General features: G+C 40.6%; 1 protein-coding gene across 5 annotated transcripts in view; it reads left to right on the top strand.

The window, feature by feature from the left end:
• Positions 1-22,741: 22,741 nt before the first annotated feature.
• The window catches only part of SCAMP1 (secretory carrier membrane protein 1), a 41,241-nt gene continuing 37,031 nt past the window's right edge, over positions 22,742-26,951 (top strand). For 2 of the 5 annotated variants that reach the window (XM_058864770.1, XM_058864766.1), the window contains exons 1-2: positions 22,742-22,973; positions 26,123-26,202. Coding sequence is in view for 1 of the 5 variants with exons in the window: in XM_058864765.1 (XP_058720748.1) it covers positions 22,917-22,973 (57 nt within the window). In the remaining 4 variants the exon portion in view is untranslated. Of the gene's footprint in view, positions 22,974-25,243; positions 25,493-26,122; positions 26,203-26,951 lie in introns of those variants that run through there. The other 3 variants (XM_058864769.1, XM_058864768.1, XM_058864765.1) reach the window with 3 other exon arrangements.

Below are 26,951 nucleotides of genomic sequence, written 5' to 3' on the forward strand. Positions count from 1 at the left end.
TGGCTCTTCTCCGTGCTTCATTGTAAGGTGCCTCCAGCTGCACGGGAGCCTGGCTCTGTGAAAGGGCCCATAGCACATTGTCTGCACTGGAGAAGCAGAAGGATCCTGCCCCTGGCTCTGCTCCAGCTCCGAGAGGAGCAAGAGCCTGCCAGTCGTTCAGTGGAGAGGCAGCTCCAAAGCTTTCTCTCAAAGTGGAAGCATTCATCCAGCCCCCTTTATAAAGTGTCTGATGCCTAATGATGTCTCTTGATGTTTTCCCTCCTTTGAGCTGACCAGCTTCTCAAAACAGAATCTGTTTTATTGCTTGTCTGCCTAATGTTAGGCATAAGCAAATCTTGCTTCCTTCCCAGCCTGCTTGTTGCACACACAGACACCAGTAAATTGAGGGGGTAGTGTTTTTGAAATTGGCGTGCTGCAAATATTTTCTAAGTTCTTCAAGTCCCACTTGCTGAAATCTATGTCTAGATAAAGAGCACCCTTTCATGGAGTCCAGAGCCATGAGTTCCGGAAAGATTATAGTACCTCGAAGGAATGAAGTATCTTTTTCCTCTTTTGTCCTCTTGTATACATATGAAACTTAGACATGAAACTCTGATATTTTCTCTCTGATAAGAAACCTGGGGAAATTGGTTTCATTTATGTCAAATCAAGGCAGAGCAGGATAAAGGGAAATAAACCAAATCTGAATTTCTCTTTTTGCTGTGGGTACCCGTATTTTTTCCCCCATCTTTAATATGTTGTCCCAGAAATGCTCACAGATTTGCTGATGGATTTGTCTTAGCCAGCAGTGGGTTCGTCTTGTAGTCAGCTGGCACTGGCTCCATCAAACATGGGTAAGCTTTTGACAGCTTCTTATTGAAGCCACCCCTGTAGTTCTACACATGAAGTGCAGCCAGAGGATCATCAGCTCCTTCCTTTGCCCTAGGAAAGTTATGTGCAGTGCTCCTGAGAGCAAGAACCACTACAGAAAATTGTCTGAAGACTTTTTTTGTCAGAAAATGCTTGAAGAACGAAAATTATCAATTTTGATATTGTCCTTTAATTTGTTAAATTGCTGAGTAAAATCAGTCTTTTCCTCAGTGTTGTAGCTATTGGTATGCTTTTCCTTACACAATTTATGAGTCATATATTGTTGCTATTATTCAAATAAATAATTGTAAGTTACATCTTTTGTTATCTCAATTTATTACTGATATGGAGCGTGGCACTCTTACCAAGCCCATTAGTTCAGTAATTACAATCACGTCACGCTTGTGGTATTTAAGTATAATTTGGGACATCTGAGTATAATTTGAGGGATTTAATGGAGTTATAATATTAAGATGTGGGGTAAGTGAAACTTGCAGACTTCTGGTATATTAAAATACCTGAGGAATTTAACTGCCACCCACCTTGTTGCTGGCATGCAAGGGCGCAGCTGACACCAGCAGAGAAACAGAGATCACCAGGGGAGCTATGGTTCCATCCTCCACAGGCACCCGGGGCATGCAGGCAGGTTTTTGGTATCCCACTGTCTTCAATCACAGTTCCTGAGTGTTAATGCTTCTCATGCCGTGTACCATAACACAAAAAGGGGACAAGGGGGGATCACTGGCCATTGGCCATCCAAGTACTTCAAAGTTCTTTGCAAAAGATTCTTAAGTCCGTAGGAATTGTGGTTTTTTTGTTACAGAAAATAAAAATTATAATATAAGCAACTACACCAAATTTCTCTGAGCACAATGTAATTCAGACATCAGACCAGGAATCCTTAGTGTTTTAATTCCTTGTCTTTGTTTTTTAAAAACTGAGCTTTTTATTAGCTAGAACTATTTTTCACTCCTATTTCACAGCTAAAAACTAGTGACAAAATTCAGAAACAGCAACATTATATGGAAGAAAAAGATGTGGACATTTGTTATACTTTGTAGAGGCTAGGGCCCGGTGCATGGAAGATATCGGGATGTAACAGAAGAATAGACACCCTCCTCCTCTTTAGTTTATGGTAATGACTCCTGCAATTAGCCAATAGCACCTAGCTGTGATGAAAGCAGATGGGAGTAACACAGTGGACCTAGGCTATAAAATGTCAAATTCTCCAGCAATAAATGCCATTTTGCCATCCATCACATTGATGCCTTGTGTGCGAATGGACTGAGTGGCCTGAGCGGCCTGAGCGTTGGCCGCTGTGCTGTTCCTGAACCAGGGTGTCTGCCTTGCTAAAGGCAACATTTGGTGCCGAAAACCTGGGAAGCCAAATTCAAAAAGTGGGATTCAAACCCAGAAAGCAAGGATTGCCTGGAAAATGGGAGCAGCAGCCAGGACAGCTGGACCAGTCCTGGTGAGGGAGACATCCCTGAGACCAGAAGGAAGATGGAAGTGCTGATAAAGGTCATATCTGAATTACATAAACAATGGGGAATAGATTGTAAATCTAAAGACTTTACAGTTGCCACTGCAAGGCTTTTGCATATTGGGGTCATAGAGCAACCAGTGGAGATTCTCCACCCTGAGGTGAGGGAGAAATGTACCAGAACCCTCGCTAATGAAACCATGGATTCGGGCAGTGGGAAACATCTTAAGTCATGGGGTAAGGTCGTCAAGGTTTTGCAAAAACCTAGACAAGAGCAAGAGACATGGAGGGCTGCAAGAAACTGTCTGTTGGCCACCCCGAAACTAGGGGTTGGAGCAGCTGCTCAGACTTCACAGCCCCCAGACGAGAGCGGCTCGGCTGAGCCGAAGGGGACACAAGAGGGTGATGCGTCCCCTTAATTCCCGAACCCATATCTCCTCTCAAAGGGACAACAGAGAGCAGAAGATTTTTGGAGAAAGTTAACAGAAGAAGCCAGGGGTGCTGCACGAAAAGCCCGGGGGGAACCACCGCCCCAGGTGCCCCAAAATGGCGCTGAGCAAAAAGACATAGAGCGGGAAAGGAATATCCTTAGTGAGAACAAAGAACAAGCATTGGCACTGAGGGATGAACACAGTCGGGGGGATGGAAAAGATAAGGAATGTGAGGAAGAAAGAGAAACTGAAGCGAAAGAGATCAGATGCAGGGGAGGTGTACAGAGAGAGGGGGAAAGCAATGTAAGAGAAGGGGGAGAGAGGGGGAGCCAAGAGGGGAAACGGAGAGGAGGGTGGAACAGAGGGTGGAGTGAAGGGCGGAGTGAAAGGTGGAGTGAAGGAGGAGTGGAGGGTGGACTGAAGGGCGGGGAGAGCCAGGAGGGAGGGAACAGCCCGCCCACAGGGGATGTAGGCGGGGCCAGAGCCCAACAAAAAGGCAGGGGAAACAGGAAGTAGCCAGCCAGTCGAGTTCCAAGTCAGACTGAGGTACTAGTGAGGGCAAACGGTCGGAGACTGAGTCCTTAGAGGAGGAAGCAACAAAGATAAACAAGAATATCCCCCTCCACATTAAAAAAGAACTGAGAGAGGATACTCCTCTCACTGACTGGGGAGAGATAAAAGCTGTATATGCCAGCTGGGTCCCTTCAGCTGCGCTAGCATTCCCAGTCCAGGTGACAGAGGGGAGACAGAGAGTTCACTCACCAATAAATCCTAAACTGCAAGGCTCCAGCCTGCAGCGGCTGATAAGCACAGATGGGACAATGATTACCCTATGCCTATCAGTTTATAACTTCAGTGTTTCTAACGATTTTTGTGTGGAAGTTGTGATTGTTCCCAGGGTCCTGTACCACCTGGATGAAGAGTTGAGCCTGCAAGCGGAAAGACTCACCCGACTTCAGAAAAGAGAACTGTTGACAGGTGTAACCATAGCGATGCTGCTTAACCTGAAAGCAACTGGTGCTGCCACAGGTGTCTCTGCCATCGTGACACAACAACAGAGACTGTCTCAGCTACAGATGACTGTAGATGAAGATCTACAGAGAATTGAGAAATCCATATCCTTTCTAGAAAAGTCAGTCTCCTCACTCTCTGAAGTTGTTTTGCAGAACAGGCGAGGTCTCATGTTCATGCAGCAAGGAGGCCTCTGCATCGCCCTGAAAGAAGAGTGCTGCTTCTACGCAGACCATACTGGAGTAGTGAGAGACACCATGGCAGAGCTATGAGACAGGCTCTCTCAACGGAAGGCAGAGAGAGAAGCCCAGAAAAGCTGGTTCCAGTCTTGGTTCCACCAGTCTCTGTGGCTGACCACCCTGGTGTCTACCCTGATTGGGCCAGTTGTGATGATCTTACTTGTGTTAATCTTTGGACCGTGTATTTTAAATAAGCTCATGTCCTTTGTTAAGAGCCGACTAGAAAGGGTTAACATCCTGTTTGCAGAAAGGCAACAGATGCTCTAAAAATACACTTGGTCACCATGTGTGCCTTATGTTTGTTAATGAAAATCTGCGGTGTCTATTTTATAAGTTTTTAGCCTTTTAGTTAAGTATAGTGTACCTTATATTTTACTCAACTTTATAATATCTACTTTTAAAACTTTTTATAATATAGATAAGTTAGACAAAATGTTTAGAGATAGGTATATAGAAAATAACATTAGAACTTTTAAGACAAATACAACTTATATTCTAGCAAATTAGTTATGCATAAAGATGGGGGAAATGTAGAGGCTAGGGCCCAGTGCACGGAAGATATCAGGATGTAACGGAAAAATAGTCACCCTCCTCCTCTTTAGTGTATGGTAATGACTCCTGCAATTAGCCAATAGCACCTAGCTGTGATGAAAGCAGATGGGAGTAACACAGTGGACCTAGGCTATAAAATGTCAAATTCTCCAGCAATAAATGCCATTTTGCCATCCATCACATTGATGCCTTGTGTGCGAATGGACTGAGTGGCCTGAGTGTTGGCCGCTGTGCTGTTCCTGAACCAGGGTGTCTGCCTTGCTAAAGGCAACAATACTTACCACATTTTTAATTAGCCATTTTGGATAGTTGTGTGGGGACAAAATAAGATGGAGGGATTTACCTACTGGAAGCAGCAATTAGATTTCCTTATACTTCTATGATTTTATGTTTGTCATATAATATACATAATAAATTTGGAAAGGATTATAGAATACAGGTTTCTTTCGGCAATAAGCAAATGAATTAAAACACTCAAGTTACATACAGCATTGTTGTTTAAAACAGTAAACGATGACAGATGACCTCAAAAGTGTATAGATAACAGATGTTTTTGCACTAAAAGGAAATAAGAAGGAGGACCTATTTCAATGGTATAGGGCATGACAATTGCTTACTGTTTTGTAAATGTGAAAATGTTATTACCAGTGAAAATACCTGTTAATTCTTCAACTTTAAATGTATAGTAAACTTTAGTTCTCTTTTTCTTCAATCTCTGTTAGTCCACAGAATCTTGGATAACTCTATAAAAATAATTAAACAATTCCTAAATGTTAATTTGTAAGTTAGTACACAAAACAGAACTGAAACAATGCTGTGGTAGGACAAACCAGGACAACACAGTCACAAAATTCCTGGAGGAAACACTTCTTCAGAAGCAATGATGGAATGCAATTTACTGACCTCAATCCTATAATATAGCTGGGTCCAAAATATTCCGTTTATTTACTCACCAATTCTTGCAAGCATAAACAACCTCTAGATTTAAAAGCACAAGTGGAGACTATGGCACATTGTGCACTATACAATTAGCCAATATAAGCACAGTGCATAGAAACATACACCTATTTACATACACAAAGAGAAAGAGAGGAGAAAGATGTTTTCACTCAGGCTCAAATTAAACATCACTCAAGTCTTAAGAATATTTATCTAGGGCATACAACCTTGGGAAACATATTTTTAACAGACATATTTAAAATATGTAACTATCTGTGATAGGAGTTTTTAAAAGCAGTCATTTATAAAAAGTTCATATAAGCAGTCAGTCATTAGAAAGCAAGTTGATAAAACTTACCTTATGTCATACAAAAATTACAACCTTCAAAGGCAATGGGAATTGTTTTGCTATGTATTATTTCAATGTTATGTTTTAAAAGGCAAAATTCAGTCTCTAAATTTATGGAGTATGGATTGCAAATATGAACCAACAGCAAAAAATTAGAATGAGCTAATGCAGATCACAACTCTAACATCAAAATTAATCAAGCAACACAAATTCAGTACTATCTGTTTCATGGAACATTTTAATTTTTTTAATATTCGCTAGTACTGTTGTCCCATATGTCAATGTGAAACATAAGATTACACAGGCCCCACTTTATATGGGATGTACTGGAGAAGGGAGAGCTCATGTAGTGCTGTAAAACTGAAGTGGTAATCAATTTAGCAACAGCATTCTGGGAAGAGATGCTCAATGAAAAGTGGATTAGTCAGGGAAAGGTTGTTACAGTAAATGAGACATGAAATGATAAAAGCCTTGCTGAGAGTTTTTAGGTGTTAGGGTGGATAAGAAAGGGGGCCACTATGACTCTGGAGTTCTAACATTTTTACTTCACTTTATGTTTCATTGCAAATGCTTGACAGAATCATTGCCAAGCTTATCTTTTGGACAGGACAACTAAATGAAGCTGCATTGCCCTTTTAACCTTTCCCAGATAGTTACTAAGAGGATGGAGCACTTTTGTTGTATTTGTCACATAAATTTTCATCTGAATTAAATATCAAGTATATTCTTTTACTTTGCATTTTCTCAGCCTTTCTGTGATGCTCTGATAGATGTCCTTCCACAAAAATAGGAAGAATGTTATTTGGTTGCTAAATATTACTCAAATATTAAAGAGTATCTCACAGCATGGGCATGTAGTATACAGAATGAAGCAGAAAGTATATCTGTTACATCTGTTACATAATCTGTTATTATGAGTATTGCAAATTAAAGAAGAAATGTTTTACAATTAAATTACCCTTTGGAACAGAAATTCCACAAAACTAGTATTCTTGATTCAAAATTCTGTACTTTGTGTTCTTTATCACTATTGGGTTCTTTTTTTGTTGATATTTTCATTGATTTTCAGTATGGATTTTCTTCTGAGTTATACAGGGTGAGAAAATAAGCAATTTTGACTTACAGTCATAGTTTACGTAAAAAAATATTAACTCCTTTGAGTCTAAGAATATATTTCTTTATACTTTTTCTAAGAGATGTTTAACAGGCTGGTACCATGTTTCAAAGTGAGTTTCTTTCCACCAATCGGATCATATAGCTTCTGGTGACTTTTTTTATTTTTTAAGCTTAATAAAAGTGGCATTTAATGTATGAAACAGACACACCTACCAAAGGCTAACATAAAAAAAAAAATGGAAAAGAGTTTAGGGCTTTCAAGGCAAATGTATTTTGAGAACAAAAATAATAGTTTATTATACCATCTTTTGCTGGCCTCTTACGACTATTTAGACTATGCTGGTACTCTCAAGATACTGATAATCTAAGACTTTAATAATACAGCAGTAGATAAAAAAAAAAATCAAACCTTAATTTCTGCTAAAAATGCCATGACAGACACTTACCAAAGGAAGTTACTAAGCAATTTGCAATACCTGGTTATGAACTGTACTCCAGCACTTTCTGTGGTTTGAGAAGTTTACAGTTATTTCAGTGTTCTGTTATACATTCATTAGTCCTTAATTCGTAAGTCATTTACAATAAGAGAGATGGAATTTTCTAAGGGGAAAACTTGCTTTGCACTGATTGACAGTATTTTAGTAGTACACACATACTTCTAGATGTTCTTTATTCTTTTATCTTTATTCTATGAGAGCGCAAGCTGGAGCAGAGCACTCTGCCTGCACTATAACTATACCACACAGAAATAATGGTACCTTATGATATTTGAAATAATTTGACAACCCAGTTTAATAAATCTGCACTAAGTATATAATCTATCCATAACTCTTTAGCCACATAAATGCGAACAGTATCATCTATGTCATCCTTATGGAAGGACAGAAGCAAGAATGTCTTTGGCAAAACATTCACTTTGTCAGTTAGTGGTCAGTCTTTTTCATCATAGACCTGCATGTTTTCTTTCCAGCTCTGTTTACTGAAATGATGATTTACCATTTACAGCTTCTAGGTTATTCTGAGCTCTGAATTTTCAAGTATGTCATAGAGCTTGCTGCACATTTGTACTTCAGTATTTAATAGGGAATACTGATTCTGCTTCAGCACACTTACTGAACAGCAGTTCAGCACTGGTGCCATGACCTTTAATATCAAGCACTTTTGTGAAGTTATGGATTTCTTTACCAATTCATTTCAGATCATGTAAAAGTTTATCACCATAAAAAACATTTTTGGTGTCATTTTTAATTACCTTATCATGGGCATAAAAGGCTACATGGCAAATAAAGGCAGTGGGTTGGAATGGATATTAATGGACATCCTTAGCTAATTCTGCAATTTAATGTAAACAGCATCTTTCAAAACTAGAGAAAAGAATTAATTTATTTATTTATTTTAAACGGGGGACAAAGGGATGTGACCCTAATAAGAAAATCCTTCCTCATGAATTGCAGGATTCTTAGCATTTTAACTGCAGAACTTTAAACTTTTGAGGTAACCATGCAGTTTTGCTTTCCTTCTATGCAGTGCTTCAGAGAGACAGGTTTTTTTTCAAAGTCAGAAAAGGTACAACATTTTGATAAGCTTCCAGTGGTATTGTATCAACCATTGAACAAACTAATTTTTGGTAACCTAACATTTTAAAGATTTTAATTAAAATATTGCTGTAAATAGCAGATCAGGGTCACAATAAAACAACTAATCTGGTTCCTGTGTTCTGGTTTTTTCCAGCAACTAAATTTAGTGATGCACCTGTGTCCTTTGTTATTTCCCATTCCCATTTTTTAAAACAAATCTGTCCTAATATATAATCAGTCCAAAATTGAATCAATGTTGAAATCCTTTCCTCTAGAGATCTGTGATGCTTTAAAAAAGCAATACTTTTTGTCTTGAAAGCATGCACTGAGCTACTGTTACTGGAAGGAGAGAGAAATTACTGCATTTTTAATATTAAATAGACACCTTTTCTAATTGACTTTAAATCTGAGCAGGCACAAGTTTAACAAACAATTTATGTTTCTTCTTCTTCAGAGACAGCCTAATCTGCACATTGAAATCTGTCATTTTTCATACCCATAATTTGCCCTTTCTGAGAAGTAAGGAGTATTATTCTGAAATTAAGGAGTAGGTATTTTTTTTTGTTTTGTTTTACCAAAATGCTTTTTCTTTTAATGATCTGATTTACAACCTATTATGTATGTCAAAGAGCAAATTCAGAGGGACAAGTTATTTGTGGAGGAAACCCAGGCATCCTCCCTGGAGATCAGCCCCCCTAAGATAAGACAAAACTGCCTAGTCACGGTGACTTAGCTGTGGACATCTTCCTGCCTCAGGACTCCATGTTATCTCCCTGTTAACTATTGGTCATCTTATCCCAGTCTCAGATCATTGGTCCCTTTTCAAATTCTCCCCTTCCCTATAAAAACCCCAGCTCTTGCCCAGTTCAGTGATTAGACCACCACTCGCCCCCTTTCGCTGAAGCCTGCATGAAAGACTTTTTATGGAACACCATACGATCTTCCCATCTCTTGTCTGCGTCAGCTGGGGTGACCCCTGAATGGAGCTGGCTGGGCTCAACAGAGCTAATCACAGAGCAGAAATCACTTCTAAAAGATTTGGTTAATGGAAAACTGCTCAAACTATTCACTGAGTCCTCATGGAGGTATAGTGCATGTCATTTATTTCCATCTTTAGCACACTTTTATAGGATCCTACAGGGTTTGCGGGGCTTAACAAGCTACTCTTGGTTAATACATATTGTTTTACCTTCTTTTCCATGTACGCAATGCCATTGTTTTTCTTTATTCCCACTGTTCCAGGAGAGTTTGAAGGACACTGCCCTTGGAATTTGTTGCCTGGATTGAAAGCTGGCTTGTGCAGACAGGCTTTTACTAACATACCATGCTTTCGCTCTGCTAAAACGTTTTCCTACAATTCCCCATTTTTCTTTTTGCACAACCCAGGTTTTGGATATGATTTGTTTTAGACTTTTACAGATACAGGATACCATACAGCTCACAACAACTATATTAATACTGTAACAAAAAAATATCTCTCTTCTAGTACAAGAGATTTTAACTACTTAGTAGTGATTTAACTGGTTAACCAACTTCTAATGGGGTGATCAATTTCTTTTAGGGGGTGTAACCTGTTTTGCAGCTGTTTTAATTGTTCATGGATAGAGACTGAGTGGTTAGAAAGATTCAAACAACACATTCTTTCAAATCTTAAAACAGAGAGTAACTGAAGAAAATTGGTAGAGACACAACATTATGATGATAACATAAAACTTCTGCTGGCAAGCTGTCTGTGTAGTTTTCAGACACAGCTGTGTCCTTCCAGCTCTACTTCTGATCTTGTTTGGAGTACTAAGGCTGTATGGTGACTTCTCCATTCACTGGGTTTCATGTTTTCAGAGGCAGACAGTCTGGTCAGATGAACAGGTGACCTTTTTGAACCTGTCAACAAAACATAGGCACTTACCTCCTTAAAGTTAATAAATTATTTTGGCTTAGCTGTGGTACACTTAATTGTAAATTCAGATTATATGATCTTTCTAAATTTTTGATGTAAATAATTCATTATTCAAAATGAATTCTGGTTTAAATTTCTAATGCACATGCTACATTAATTAAAGTTTTAGGGTATCAATTCCTTTTGTTTTTAAAAGTGAAATGTACTTTTATCATGCATATTAATATCAACACAAAACTATACATATAATGAATGAAAAACCTACAGCAGTTAGGAATCTGTTAGATAATAAACATTATTAATAACATATGTGATACAGAATTACTATTAACTACTAAAACACTGCACCAGCATCTTATAGTCTGCAGACAAACAACAAAATCAGTGAAGAATTGGATAACCACCTCCGGAAATAATTCTCCAAGCTCACTTCAAAATTGATCCAGCTGTCACATTAATAGGGTCAAATTGCCAAATCAAAAGTGACTCAAATACTGATTTGGTGTAGAAAACATCTGGATCTGCCGGCAAACATTCTATCCAGGTAAAGTCAAGTCTTGGCCAGGACCTAGGCTTTAAACTGGAAAGATGTCTCTTAACTCATTTTCAAAACAAGGTTCTTAATAATAGCAGCTATGAGATGCTTTAAGCACAGCAAACTGTTGAAATGCAAAAGGTAACAGACCATTTAAACCATTTAGCAGTAGGTTTAATCTGAAGTTTCTCTCACAACAGCTGACTTTCAGCAATGATACATTTTCTTGGAATTCTGGAAGCACTGAAAAAAAATAAAGCTACACAAAAAAGCAAGTCTTCTTAAACAAGGAAAGGAGTGAAAAACAAGAAAACTGTATAGGAACAGCTATATAGCTTGTTTACCAAGATGCATCTGTAGTTAGAAAATAAAAAAAAGATCGCAAATGACACATGTCTAAAAGGTAGTTACACAAAGATATGTTAAAATATATAAGAAACTGGCTAGAAATACGACACTTTATAGATAATGCTCATCATAAAAATCCATAAATTCACATGCAATGAATGTGTCAGCAGTGTCTGAAAAAATTAAGATAATATTTTCAGAACATTCATGTCTTAATGACTGAAAATGAAATAAGGTAAAAATCTTCTAGATTTCCTAGTAAATAACAGTTACTGTTCTTTTGTGTTACCTATAGAAAACAAAAACAGTAGAAATTGCAACAAACAATAGAACTCCCGATGAAATCAAGGGTGTCACAGACTCCATTCCCTTCTATCCACAAGCAGGTGTTCATCAGTGTTCTATCACAGCTGTTTCAGTCATAGTCATCTTCATCTCTCTAGGAAAATAACTATACTTTTCAGTATAGTTTAAACAAGTGTCTTCAACAAAACGTGAAACAATTTAAATTAAACAATATTCAAGCCTAGTAGAAATTAATTATGACAGAAGGAAATAACCAAACTTAACCTCAAAAGAATACCAAAGTTATAAAACTTGAAAACACTCAGACTTAAACATAGTGAAACTTAACTTTGCTTAATTCTATTAACACTTAATCTATATCAAATGAAAGCATAACTCAATCTTACTCTATTATTACAAAAAAGGCAACTGAAAGCTTGGTATATAACTTTTGAACATAATATAACAGCAACATGGATTCACTATGGAGATTATAAGTCTGTAACAAATACATCACAATTCCATGTTATCTGGCTTCAAAAATAATTCACAATAACTGCAGATGTTACTGAAAGTACTTATTCATAGTAGGAATTGCTTGGTATATGCTTAAGTTTGCTAGGATTTTTAAAGTGCAGTTTTACTAGAGAAAAACCACAACAATACAGGATTTGGCAAGTTGCCATTCAGCTTTTGTAGCATTTTCAGAAACATCAAGTCTAACTTTTAATTAAAATCAGACGCCCAAATCAGTATATATGTTGTTACACGTGTTTTTTATAGCAAAAAGACTCACATTGAAATTACCTTATTAAAATTCTGGAAAAAACAAACAAATGGGTAATATTTGGTTAACTTTGTCTTGTGCAGTGAAGTTCTCCTAGCTAATAATTTTTTACACCATGAATATCTTCTGTAGATAACACTGATTGGGAGGTCATTTTGTTAGTAGTTGTAAATCAGTCAATATTTTAACATTAGGTTTTAAAACTAATTATTGCAAGGTAACTTTTTACTTCTGTTAATATTTACTCTAAACATTTCTAAAGAGGGGTTTTTTAAATTTTCTAAAGGGTTGCAATAATTTCTCCAGTAACTCTCTAAAACTGCAAGAACTCATAATTACTTAAAAGCACAAAATTAACTCTAAAATGGTATATAAAGACATTTTAAGAAAACAATGAATCATGACTTTTTAACAAACTGGGTACTATTCCGGTGCTCCTTTCTGGAGTGGGAGCGAGGGGGTGAACTGCCCACTCTGTTGCTGCTCTGCTGCTGTTATCTCTAGAAGGTTTGAGTGAAGTCTTTGTCATCCTCCACATACTCTCGCAGAGGGGAAAAATGGAGAGCAAAAAAACCTCACAAAGTTAACTTTAACAAATGCAGTTCTTTATCACAATATTTCTCTCATCGTTCACAGACAGGAAAAAGGACACGATTTTACAAAAACAGATGATGTTACACAAAAAGCATCTCAGGGCCAGGTGGTAGCAACAGTCACCATTGCAGCTTATTAACTTAATTACAGTGATGAATTTTAAACTAGATGCCATTTAGTTAGCAATTTTTTTGGCTATTTTGTCTCCTTTTGAAGCTGCTTGAGCCACCTGTTTCTGTAATTGATGATATTTGTCCTGTATGGCCTTGGAGCTTCTTCTGCAATGCCTCTGTCATGGGGGTGCCTTTGTGCACACTTCAGTGCTCCCCCATGCCTCCGTGGGTTGGGTGGAAACCAATCTAACTCTGGCTTCTCTTCAAAAGTAGAGTTAATATCTTGTCCCTGTATGTCCACAATCAATTTAAAAACATTGAACATGTCCTTATATTCTTCTCTCTGACTCTCCCCCTCTCTCTCACAATCAATTTAAAAACATTGAACATGTCCTTATTTTCTTCTCTCTGACTCTTCCTCCTCTCTCTCCAAGGATGGCATAGACAGGAATGCTCACCCAGTAGTGGGAGGTAAAGACATCTGCTGCTGTGACACAGGTAGAATTAAGGGGCTCACAGCCTCAGTAGATCTCGCTTTCATGTATTTTGAGTTATTAATTACAATCCACCAAGTGGGACCATAAAACAGGGTCCTTGCTTTTCCCTGTAATTGTTTTCTCCCACAACTGGTCTCCTATTTCTCTCCATTCTCCCACTGCTAAAAGCAGTGGAGGCATTTTCAGGCTTCCATTTTCTCTACCCCATAAAATGAGATTTTCAAGGTCCTTATCCTTGACTGCTTCCTCTCATTTAATGAGTATGCTTTGAAGCAGTTTGTGCTGCCACAAATTCTACATCCATGCTAGCAGTCCTGGATAGGGGAAGGGTCGAGACTCCTTCTCCCTGGGTGCCAAAGCGTACCTGCCTTCTGTCTTCCTCCCAGGCTCCTCCATCCCCGGCTTTCCCCAGCTTAGGTCCGCTTCCACGTCTACCCGCCACGCAAACCCACCAACCCAGCTCCAATCCGCTTCCACGTCTACCTGATGTGCAAATCCACTCCACCAATCCCGGTTCACTTCCATGTCTATCCATCGTGTGGACCTGCCAAGCTGGTACCCTTTGCCTGCAAAAGGTCCCTGTTCAGAGTGCCAGGTAATGGAAAACTGCTCAAACTATTCACTGAGTCCTCATGGAGGTATAGTGCATGTCATTTATTTCCATCTTTAGCACACTTTTATAGGATCCTACAGGGTTTGCGGGGCTTAACAAGCTACTCTTGGTTAATACATATTGTTTTACCTTCTTTTCCATGTACACAATGCCATTGTTTTTCTTTATTCCCACTGTTCCAGGAGGGTTCGAAGGACACTGCCCTTGGAATTGTTGCCTGGATTGAAAGCTGGCTTGTGCAGACAGGCTTTTACTAAAATATCATGCTTTTGCTCTGCTAAAACATTTTCCTACAGCTAGTCACCTAAAGCCTCTGCCTGTGCTCCTGAGGGTTACCCCTGGCTGGAGACTGCCTGGAAACCCCAGAGGGCTGCTCCTTCCCCAGGACATCTATCTGGGCTTGTTGCCAGCAGAAGGTGGGGGTCAGAGAGGCCCCAAACCCCAGCTGCAACAGTTATTTATTTGAAAAAAAGTAATTTTTTTTATATGACCCCTCGTGCAATAAATCTCTCCCATTTCAAGTTGCTGAGTTTAAAGCTGTGTGCTTGAAGAGTTATCAGAAATTTCCAGAGTGATTTTCTGTATCCACTCACACTGCTTGCTCAGTGCCTGTGTACCTTTAGAGTATGGAAATAAGATACAATTGATTTTTCTAAAGTCAACTGTTAAATGAATGTGTGTCAGGAGTTAGACACTGGCCAAATGCCAGTGCCCCCACAGAAATCATCACTCATGCTCCTCTGCTACACTTATGCAGAGGAGGGGTAAGGAAAACCCTTTGCTAGGATTCATGACTTGAGGTAAGAATTGGAAGAAACACTTTAAAGGCAAAAAAGGCTCAAAATTTAAAGGGTATAAAGATAAATTTATTAACAGAATTAAAATAAGATAATGAAAATGAAAATAAACCTTTAGAACACTTTTCCCCCTCCCAGCCCTTCTTTCCTTCCCACCAATAGGGAGACAAAACATGGGATTTTCAGTCAGTTTGTTATTTCTAAAGATATTTCTCCAGTTCACTTAGGGAGAGGAGTCTCCTTTGCTATGCCATGGGGTCTTTCCAATGGGAGACAGTTCTCTGTGAACTTTTCCAACATAGTTCTAATTTTCATGAGCAGCAGTCCCGCCTGAAAACCAGTTGAAACACGAGTCACTCCCATGTGGAAAAACAGTCTTCCCACAACTGCTATTTTTCGTGGGTGATTTAGCTCAATACGTTTTGTTTTTAAGGGTGACCTGTTCTAGTATAAAAACAAGGCTCTTCTTTTTTCTATCTCTGGAAGCAAGAGTTCTCTCTCTCTCTCTCTGTTCAAGCCTCTCACCAGATCACTGCTTCTCATCCACACTCATTCCAGCGTGAGTACCTTTTCTGCACAGGCTGTAGGTGAATTCTGCATCCCCCCATGCACTTCATGAATTATAAGGAAACTGCTGTATGATAGTCCTCACCACTTGGCTTGCAGAAGAATCTCAGCTCTGGCGCTCGGAGCACCTCCTCCTCCCCCTCCCTCTTTTGCACCATATCATTCTCCTCATGTGTTTTCATCCTTACTTTTTCTCTGACTTGGGAGAGAATCGGTGTTTGTAGGTTCGTTTGTTCTCAAGTTCTATCAAGTGAAACAGTTTTTATAGAGTTTTTGTATAGGGATGAAAGGCTGATCTTGTCCAGACTCTGCATTGGGGAATCACTCGTCATGCTTCTCACTGTTGGACACATGGTCTTTGCCGACACCACGCAAGCTGTTCTGGCTGCCAGCTCCACTCAGCTTCCCTCCACATGTGGAGCACTGAAAAAAAGAACAGCTGCTGCTGTTTCTGTCCTTTTGTTTATGGTGCAGCAGGTTAGAAGTGGCCAGAGGCAAAATCTATCGCTGGCCATGCCAAGATGGTGGCAGCTGCATGGTCACTTTTGGCCGCAGTCACTCTCAGCCTTGGCTGGGGGCCACTCCTGGCACAGTCCAGGTAGTTGCTCACGGCACTGGGATGGCCCCCGGCAGCACAGCCACTGGAAAAGGGCTATGGACTCCACTGGGAAGGGGCCTGGCCAGCCCACTCACCCCTCCTCAGAGGCAAGGGAGAAAGAGATCTTCCCATGGTTTTGTCCTTCTTAAATCGTTATCATAGAGGCGTTACCAGCTTTTCTAATTGGCTTAGCAGCATGCCTGCTCTCAGAGACACCCAGTGATTGGTTTTGCCAGGCACAAAGGAAGCTTTCACCAGCTCCTCACAGGAAAAATCACTTCTGTGGCTGGCTCCTTCCCTCCACACCAAAAATCAATTTATGCAAAACCAACACAATGTGCTTATCTAAATCCTACAGAAAACTCCCATGAGATTACCAACTACTGAAAAGGAGAGTACAATGTACATATTATATATATGCCATCAGTTGATTTTGTTCACAAAAATAAAACTGTAGAGATTTGTGGAGATTTTTGAAAGCTGTAGTTCCTATGGCTTATCTTATAAAATAGACTTGGCTGGTAATTGAATAGGTATCTTCTCTTTTAGGTTATGTGCCCATGTGATAGAACACTGTTTGTGCTTCTGTCATGACCTTGTAAAAAATTCCAAGGAATAAAGTTTGAGGAAAGAAAAACAAGAAAAATACTATATGCTGCCAAAAAACATTGTTCTACCAAAACTGGGATATCTGGACACCTAACTTAAGGTTTGCCATCATCTCTGCTCCTTCCACTTGCTGTGATTTCTGGAAATCACTCCTTTCACTGAACCAAAATCTGCCTAATTTTCCTTCAGCTCTATATCTTTCCTATTTAATTTTTAAATTGTTTGTTTATGTCATGTCTGCTATTACAGCCTTCAGAATAACTACACCACACTTTCTTTCCAGCAGTGTGATAATCTGCAAGATGAATTTTATCAATAGATCCTTAGATTTATTAATTTTATTTTTTTATATCCATGACTTAGCTTCAAACTATATGTGACTGTCTTAAATTTCACTTTTTGTCCAAAGCTGTTGTGGCATGCATGCAGTTGTACACTGTCATATTGCCTCGGATGTGAGGGCACTTTTCCAACACTGTTGCTCAGTTAGCAAGAGCTATTAATGGAGGTTTCTGGGTGGTGAGAAGCCTGGTACTCTACTGCTCTGTGTGGAGCCATTCAATTGTTCATCATCTTCTCCTCTGGGACTCCTTGTGGATTGCAGTCACTGGAAGAGCTGTCTTTCTGTGTATTATACCAGAGTTCTCCTACATTACAGACCAGAAAGAAACCTGTCTAAGGACTAATCACTGCCTACAGCCAGGACACCATTCAGCACTGCAAACACAATCTCCCACTTTTGCTTTTGATGGGGTAGTGACTGCAGCAGCAGAGGCACATATTCCTGCCTGATGACAGCTGTACATGTCCTGACACAGCTGTATTGAGATTCTCTGTGCCAGGTGTGAGACTTCTTGTCCACTAATGGTTACATCAGGGAAAACAGGCATCTGTAGAGATAGAATGACACCAGGCTACCTCAAGCCAAAAACTTGCAATTGTGCTTTGTGTGAAGAAACTACTTGCACCTGTACAACAGAATCAGGAGAATTCAGTTGTGAAGAATGCACTCTGAGCTATTTTATGCAAAATCCTATATTTGCTCGACAAAACTGTATATTGTTGAATTGATACCAAAACACCTTTTGTTTTTCATCTTTTATCCTTTTTTCATTTGTTCAGAACTTCTGACATTTGAAGACTACAGTTTTGAATTATTTTTCAGACCCCATAATTGCAATTCAATTGCTGTCTAATTGATATTTAGTAACTTACTAATTACAACTTACTGATTACTCAATGAAGAAAATACAAGTGATTTAAAGCAATGCAAAACATAAAATAACCAAAAAGTACCCAACTATTTATGTTCAACTATAAAAGCACAGTTTTAAAATGGAAAGGGTAAGAGACACACTGGAAAGTTATTTGCCAGGATCATTTGGCTACAAGGGAAAAGTTGTGCCCACTGTCTAGGCAGTTTCCACGGATGGCTACCTGTGTACTTCTAATTGAGGGGTGCAGATATGAGGAGGGGCTGAGGAAACATAAGAAAAAACTACAGAAGACAAGTATCTGGAGTGTAATACAGAAAAAGAAAATACAGTGGTAGGAGAGACTGAGATCTCACTGGCTGAAACAGCTCTTTTTTCACTTTCCTTAGTTTCTGCTCTTCCTCCCACTCTCAAGTTGGTAAAGGGAACATATGCAAGCAAGACAGACTGCTGGTGCTGCCTGGCTTCGCTTCAAAGCTGCTTGAAATGCTCTCCTCACTCCCAAACAGCATGTGTTTCCTTTGTCACATCTTCCCTCATGACTGCAGCTTACTATTCACTGCTCCCACGAATGCATGATAGATTAGCCATCCTTGTAAAGGTAGCATTTGTGGCAGAGTGTGGCTGCATCCACACCTGTCATGACTCTCTCTAGAAAGAAGAGGAAAATTACTACTCTTCTACACAAATAAATAGGTCTTCTTCCAACAGGAGTAACTTTTGTTACATGATTACATGCTGCTGTTGTGGCCGTGCCAGTGATTGCCAGGCTCTTACCTTTACTGTCGGTGGGATAGGAAACAGGCAGACAAGTTCAGTCAGGGGAAAGAATGAAGACACCTTGTTAGTGACAGTGTCTTACATCTTGCAATGCAAGATGTAAGCGAAAGTATGTATTCTATTACCATCTGTTAAAGCCAGGTGTGGCAGTGTTCTTTATCTCTTCTATGACCCATCCTCCTTCTAGGGCGATATCTTCTGTTAATGGGCCAGCTGTTAAAACCAGGTGGGGCAGTGCTCTTTATCTCTTCCACAACCCATCCTCCCTCCAAGGAGATATCTTCTGTTAATGGTCCATTGAGTCTCACTTCGCGACTGAAAAAATTACATCATCCCACTGTGAGATGCACCACCCAGGGGGAGGAGCCAAGCATTCCTACCTGGATATAATCTGATACTGGGAACATCACAGGCAGCCTTTTTCCACTGGATTCCCAGATGAGAGACCAGACCATTTTACATCACTACTGCACCTTCAAAGGAAAACTCCAGCCTTCTACAGGATCACTGCTTCAACAGAACCACATCTGTTGCTCCAGGAGAACTGCAGCCACTAATATCCCCCTGGAGGGAGGATGGCTTGTGAAAGAGATAAGGAACACTGCCACACGGGTTTTAACAGCTGGCCCATTAACAGAAGATATTCCTGTGGAGTTATGAGGGATGGGTCATGGAAGAGATAAAGAACACTTCCACACCTGGTTTTAACAGATAGTAATAGAATACATTTGGTTACATCTTGCAGTGCAACCCAAGACAGAACTATACAGAATTAGCTACAATTTGGTTATTCTGGGGGGGAAAAAAAAAAAAAAAAAAAAGTCTACCACTTGGAAAGCACATTGTCAAGGGAAGTTTTTTGAGGGTGGGTATCCTTGGCTAAGCATGTCTTTTTAGAAACTCAAACTTTGCAAACTGTTTATAGTTGATTTGAAACTAAGAAAGCACCATTCTGCATACCTTTTGTTCTCAATTTTTTTACTTGTGGAAGATGAGGAAAATGACAATGTCAACCCTCATCATCAAATGATGACCAGTTATTTGCCCATGTGGTTCACGTATAGTACAAACTACTCAATTAGCTGAATAGATAAATTAATTGTCATTTTCAATTAGCTTTCAGTTGGTATATCCCAAAGTTAATACCTATAGTAGAATGGTAGCACTTATAGTAGAATTTGGTAGCACCTGCATGCTACCAAAGTTCTGCTTTTTAATTATAGAATCACGGCACACTCCCATTTGGAAGGGATCATCAAAATCCAACTTTTGGCCCTACACAGGACACTGCAAGAGTCACACCATGTGCCTGAAAGCATTGTCCAAATGCTTCTTGAACTCTGTCAGCCTGTGACCACTTCCCTGGGGGGGCTGTTCTACTGCACAGCCACTACCTTTGTGAAGAACCTTCTCCTAATATCCAACCTAAACATCCCCTGACTTGGCTTCACACCGTTACCTTGAGTCCTGCCGCTGGTTACAATAAAGAAAGTGTCTGCACCTCCTCTTCCCCTCATGAGGAAATTGAAGACTGCAATGGGGTCTCCTCCAGGCTGACCAAGTGAACTCAGCCTCTCCTCATAAGCTTTCCCTCCAGACCATTTTCAGACCATTTTCATGGCCCTCCTTTGGACACTCCAATAGCCCCATGTCTCTTGTATACTGTGGCACCCAGAACTATCCCCAACACTCAAGGTGAGGCTGCCCCAGAGCAGAGCAGAGCAGAGCAGAGCAGTACAATCCCTTCCCTTGCCCGGCTGATGCTGTGCCTGATGCCCCCAGGATGGCCCTCCTGGCTGCCAGGGCACTGCTGGCTCATGTTCAGCTTGCCATTAACCAGGGCCCCCAGGTTCCTTTTCACAGTGCTGCTCTGCAGCCTCGCATTCCCCAGTCTGTCCATACATCCAGGGCTGCCCCATCCCAGCACAGAATCTGTTACTTGCCCTTGTTAAGCTTCACATGGTAGGTGATTGGAATTTCTCTGATTTGTCGAGATCTCTCTGCAGAGCCTCCCTGCCTTCAAGGCAGTCAACAGCTCCTCCCAGTTTAGTGTCATCAGCAAATTGACTTAGTATCCTTTCGAATCCTGTGTCCAGGTGAACGAGTATGTTGAAGAGGATAGAGTCCTGTGGAACCCCACAGGTTGACTAATGCCAGCCTTATATTTTTGCAAAATATGTACTATTCTTTCCAAAGAAATCATCCCATTGCAGTTTCATAATTGCCTTGAAAGACATATGAGAGATTACTCCTCTGCAACTGTGCACAAATTATCAGAGAAATGTCACATTGTCAATAGTGAGACTTGAACGATACAGGAAAATATACTCTTTTCAGCCAAACTTTAATTCATTCATCATGCCTGCATGTGTTCATTCATGTTTAGCTCAAAGAGAAGCAAATACACAGTTGTCAGTGCACACAGCATTTGGACTATCAACATATATTGAGCCATGATATATACAGCCATGAGTGAATATTCGAAAACAATATGACTTTGTGAGCTGTCACCACACCTGAGTTATATGTATAATTTGGACTAATATTGTAACGTACTTTTGTTGACTGTGAAACAGCTGCCTTTTAATTTATTTTTTTGAAGTATTTTACACTTCATAGCAACCAATAAGTTGGAAGTATTTTGCTTAGAAGCTATGCTGCTATGATTTGTCCCATTTCCATGCCCATCATTCCATGACAGTACTTCACAAAAACTGAGAAACTTCTGCATAAATCAGAGCAGACCTTGAAGCAAGTATTGCTTTCTCTACTCATCCATGCAAAATCAATTCTCATGTACATATAGGATTCTTCCTGACCTGTTGACAGAACAGTACAATTGTAATGACTGTCAGCGTAAAGATCAGAGTAATGATACATGTAGAGCTATTAAAAATCATAGAAGTGCTAATACTAGCATGGCTCAGTCTAAATCAAGTGGGGAAAAAAATACACACTTGAATAGCAAAGAACAGGTTTACTGTCATAACAATATCATTTTGTCTGATCTGACTCCAACCTCTTTTTTTTTTTTTTTTTTTATTTAAATGAAAGTTCAAATGATTCCTTTAGAAAGCATGTAGAGAATTTCAGGATTTGCTGGTTTTGAAAGCATTGCATCAATGTAGACTGTTTTGGTAGTACTAAAGTTCACATTTCAACCATAAGTCTGAACCAAAGGTGCTCATTTCAATTTATTTGCATATTTTGGACCAGGTTCTTCAAACTGCACTGTCAGCATTTCTGAGGAAGTATTTAAAAAGTCTTGAACTGTTGGAAATGCTTGAATACTTCCAAGAGACCTTTTTAATGCTTCCTCCCACGGAAGGGGGATTTCGTGACCATGTCTCAAAGCCATTCCTTACCTACGGTCCTTACAGAACCTGAGCATCCACAAGCTGGGCGAACTATTTACCATGCCAACAGGAGGCGGGAGCGAGAGAGTAAATTCATGTTTTACCAAGTAAGGCTTTCTGACTACCTTCGCTCGTCCACTTCACTCCCCAGACCAGACCGGCCGTCCCTGAGGGGTGCGGGAGCGGAGGGGCCGGGAGGCCGCACGGGCCCAGCTGGGGCGGAACACGCGCGCACGCACCGGGCCAGGCCGCCCCTGCCTGCCCAGCTGCCCCGCCGGGCAGCCCTGGGCCTCCTTTCCCCCGGCTCCCAGCCAGCCGAAGGCGAGGGACACAGCCCCCACTCGCCCATACGAGCAGCTGTGAACACGAGGACGGCCCTTAACTGCGGGCCCTCCCACCAACAGTTTATGCACCGCCCTCAGCCAGGCGGCCGGCCGGCGAACTGGCTCTTCTCGCTCTCCTCGCGCTCCTTTCGCCCCGCCCAGCTGGGAGGGCCCGGCTCAGGCATGAGCTCTGCACTCGCCTGCCCCGGGAGGGGCCGCCCCGCCTTCGTCCCTTTCTCTCTCCGAGGGCCATCCCACCCGTAACTTCACTTCCGGGGCGGCCATTTTGGGCGGTCCGTGGCTGGTCGGTGCGGCGGGGCGGGCTCGGCCCTGGCCGGGGGGCTGTGACAGCGGCTGTGACAGCGGCGGGGGGGACACCTGCGCTGGGCACTGTCGGGGCGCCGCCGCAGGGGCAGAGCCGCCGCCTGGGGACCGCAGCGCTCGCCTGTGCCCCGCCATGTCGGACTTCGACAGCAACCCCTTCGCCGACCCGGACCTCAACAACCCCTTCAAGGTGAGGGGGCCGTGAGGTTTCCTCGGTGTCGGTCTCCGCCGAACCTCTGGCTTCCCGCGAGAGGAAGCAAGCAAGGAAGGAAGGACGGAAAGGGGGAAGGGGATAAGGAAGGAAGGAGGGAAGGACCCCGTGGGAGCTGCGGGCCGGGGTCTTTACACTCAGCGGGCTACGGAGGCCCGGGGTGGGGGCGGGGCGCGGAGGATAAGCAGCGTTTCACAACTTCAGGGCTCCGTGCTTCCTTCTGTAGCTAAAATAACAAGAGTTGTATTTCAGATGTGTTATTTCGATGGAAAAAAAGAGAGAAGTTTGGATCTTTTTTATTTTGACCCTAGCTTTGTGCTAGGGGTAACGCTACTGCGGTCTTTTTTTCTTTCGTCTGGTTGAGCTAAATAGTCACCGTATGAATTTGGGTGTATATTGAGTTTACCCTCTTCTTCTCTAGCCTCCTCCCACCCCCTTCAAGCCTACTGGTTCCCTTACCTTATGTCTAAAGTAACCAGGGTACCAATAGCTGGAAATGAATTCTGTGCTGCATCTCAAACTGCTTTGTTGTAATGTACTATAAAGCTTTTAGTGTTTGCACTGTTGCCTTGTCATACAGCTGTAAATTCTTTCTTCCCTAACTGGCTTAGACTGTCAGAACGAACTGATCTCCCTGGGTGCTTCCCCTCCTGTTTTTCCTTTGTTATCTGAATCCAGCTCAACTAACTTCTGATGCTACCTACTTTGATAATATTACTGAACTTGTTGCAGGCATTTTAAAGCATGCGGATAGTATATGGCAATGAGTTTAGAATGTTACCTGGAAAAGTTAAGCTTTTTAAAAATTGATCTGTCACATTTCAAGCCAAGCATACTTCTGTCCATATAGATGCTGGAAGCATAGTGTTCCTAACATTTGTTCATTAGAGTCAGCCTGAATCATTAGTTTAGTTTTTATGGTCATAAAACGTAGGCAGTATTCATTAGGCTAGAATTCCATAGGATAAGATCTGTTTTCACTTGTTGTATGCAGTGCAATGACCTTCCAGGTGAGCACAAGTCCTGGTGTTGAGTCTGCTGCCAACAATAGTGTGGGCTGGTACCAGTGTCAGTGAGCACTGTTCTTTTTGGCACCAAGCACTGAAAAGGTGTCGTTCTAGAATTCTTCAGCAGCAGAAATACATGATGCTTTTAATCCTATTTCCATCCTTTTTGTAATAGTTAATCAAATAACATCTAGCAAAATCCAGGGCAGTAAGGGGTATTAGACGCAAAATAGCTGCCTCTGCAGTGCTCATCAGGCTGTGTTACTGGTCCTGTGTAATGTTGTGAGACCTAAACTAGGCACACACCTGAATTGTACTTCCAATTTGAAGATACTGCTTAAAATGCAAAAGCTTATTCTAGTTTCTCTTTAGGGAAAGACTTCTATTGTAACTTTGGGCAGAATCCATGCTCCACTTCTCATCTGCAGTGCATCATGATAAAAGGAATCTATAACAGATTCTCTGTAACTTGAAGCTCTCTGTTTGGATTTCTTCATTTGCAGAAGATGGTTCAGGAAAGCTGTGCACTTTTCTTTTTTCAGAGGCTTTTTTGCCTTCCTTCAGTCTTTGCTAACTTCCATCACATTCTACTGCCCATAAAAGGTAATCTTGCATACCTTTACTTACCCATGCATTTAACTTAAAGAGGCAAAAGGCCTCATATATTAGCTAAAGCTTGATGGCCATCTTGTTGGCAGAACAGCTTTGAAATTAGTGGGTAGTAATGCATGTATGTATTTAAGTTTTGTCTATGCATTTTGAAATACTTTATGCATAGAACCAGTATTTCCAGATGGACTCTGATAGCTTAAGTCATATTGTCTAAACGTTGTATCCTTATGTACTCACATTTTTGTCTTTGCTTGATATTTTTATATGTGATGTGATTAGTTGTTTTCCTTGCTTTTGGAGCTGCTTCCTGTGCTAATGTAAAATCACAAAGTAGTATGGCAGAGAAGGGGTGGGAAGGCATCAGGTGGAAGAGTTGTTGCCAAGGTCTAAACATAGATCTTATTCTTTTTAAACATTTTGGTTTTACTAGCTATATGTGATCTACATGGGAGGTTTTCTGTGACTGTTTCTATGCCTTCTAATAAAAAGATTAGAACAGAGCTTCTTGCTTGATGTTGAATCAAGTAAAAGTGTTCTCTGGAAAGATAAAGGTAAAGCATAAACATGTAGTGCCTTTTTCTCATTTTGGGTAGTTAATACTTTTGGAAGTCTATGAGTAAATTATCTGCTGGAAAAACTGCAATTACCTTACCTGGCTTGATCTTGAAGTGTTGTGGATTTTGAGACAAGTGGGTACCTAACCTTTGCATTTTTTTTCCTCTTTGTTGCTTTAAAAAAGCAGCAAACTGGAACTGAATCCAGAGTCAGATATGCTTTTAAAGTCATAGTTTTCCTCTTTAAGTAAATGTCCTCTGAATGCTATACCAACAAAGCCAGAAGACGGGTTTTTTGAAAGACAGAGGATACTGAAACAAACAGGTAAGTGACATGCTAACATTTACAAGCTTTTCATAACACTAAGGTTGTGCAGAAGAAAATGCATCCACATACCATACAAATGAAGGTGTGAGAATCCTTTTATAAGATGATGTATTAGTAGTGTGAAGAAGTACACAGTTGGTGTAACCTCAGGTATTATGATTTGAAGCAGGTTAGTAGTGAAATCTATTAATTTTGTTTACTAAGAAGCAGTAGTCATAGCTACAATTCATGAGTGTGAATTCACACTTTGTAAAGTTCTCACTTACAAATGTTGCAGTCCCAGGGTGCCCAAACAGGGTGAGCAGAGCAGACATGGTGATGGTAACTGCATTCAGTGCTTGGCAGATCTATAGAGAGGAGACAGATCTGAGCACAAGTTAGAAAGCCAAGTCAGGATCATGTCCAGAGAAAGTAAACAGGATCAGTCAACAATCCTGTGATGATCAGGTAAGGAGTGGGGGTCTGCCCACTTAAGAGAGGTTTGGGAACCCTCAAGGTCCTGACAGTCTGCCTTAAATAGGGTAAAGCAGCATGTAATAAATTTTGTATGAAAAAACAAAGGCACATTTCTAATGTAGCTGTCTCTTTGTGTTCTTTTTTTTTTTTTTTTTTTTTTTTATGTCATAGGATAGGTGATAGTTGTAGTCTTCTGTCTTGGGAGGTGATACAGTTACAAAGGTTCTGAAATAGCAGTCTCAAAATTCAGTGTAAGTATCATTTACTCTGAAACAATCAGCAGTTCATCTACAATAAAAAATATTGGTTCTGTGTTCTTGGTTTGATTTTTTTTTTGTAAGTGAACAATGCTACTACTCAGAGAGGTTTTTTTTAAGTAGAGCTGTGAATTTCATAGGTCTTTGGATCTTGGCTGACAGATGGTGCAGGGTTTGAAAACTAGCTGTTAATTATCCAAACATATGAAACAGTTATTTTTCGGTGGCTGTAGAATGAGAACTATAAAGACTTGAGTTGTGCTCATAAATTCTTTTGGGTCAGTTCATCTGATGTGTTTGGCTCTGAGCGGTTGCATATATTTGACAGCAGAAATTATGATAGGCCTGAAAACCAACAGGAAATTTAAACATATCTGTTCAAATGTGAACGATGACCTTCTGAGGAAAGCCAAATCACTATGTGATAGGAAGATTTTTCTTTTTTCTTCACCAGGTTTAGTGTGAGAGGGCACAGTCAGAGCAGATCTCAAATGTATGTATTGTTAAGTATTTGAGTAGTTTCTTTCAGTGGGATTAGGGATCCAAACTGTGGTTACCTTTGAGTTGTTGCTCCAAAAAGACACAGATCTTGGTTCTGTCATGACCATCATTCTTGTTTGGATGGCTGAGATACTCTGCGATATCCAAAAATGGGACTTAATTGCTCCCGCTGGGGTCACAGGATTACTTGAGTCACTAGAGCTAAGTACAAAAGTAATTCCAGTTATAAATTTGATATTACA

Source organism: Poecile atricapillus, chromosome Z (genome assembly GCF_030490865.1).
Source record: "Poecile atricapillus isolate bPoeAtr1 chromosome Z, bPoeAtr1.hap1, whole genome shotgun sequence".
NCBI lineage: Eukaryota > Metazoa > Chordata > Aves > Passeriformes > Paridae > Poecile > Poecile atricapillus.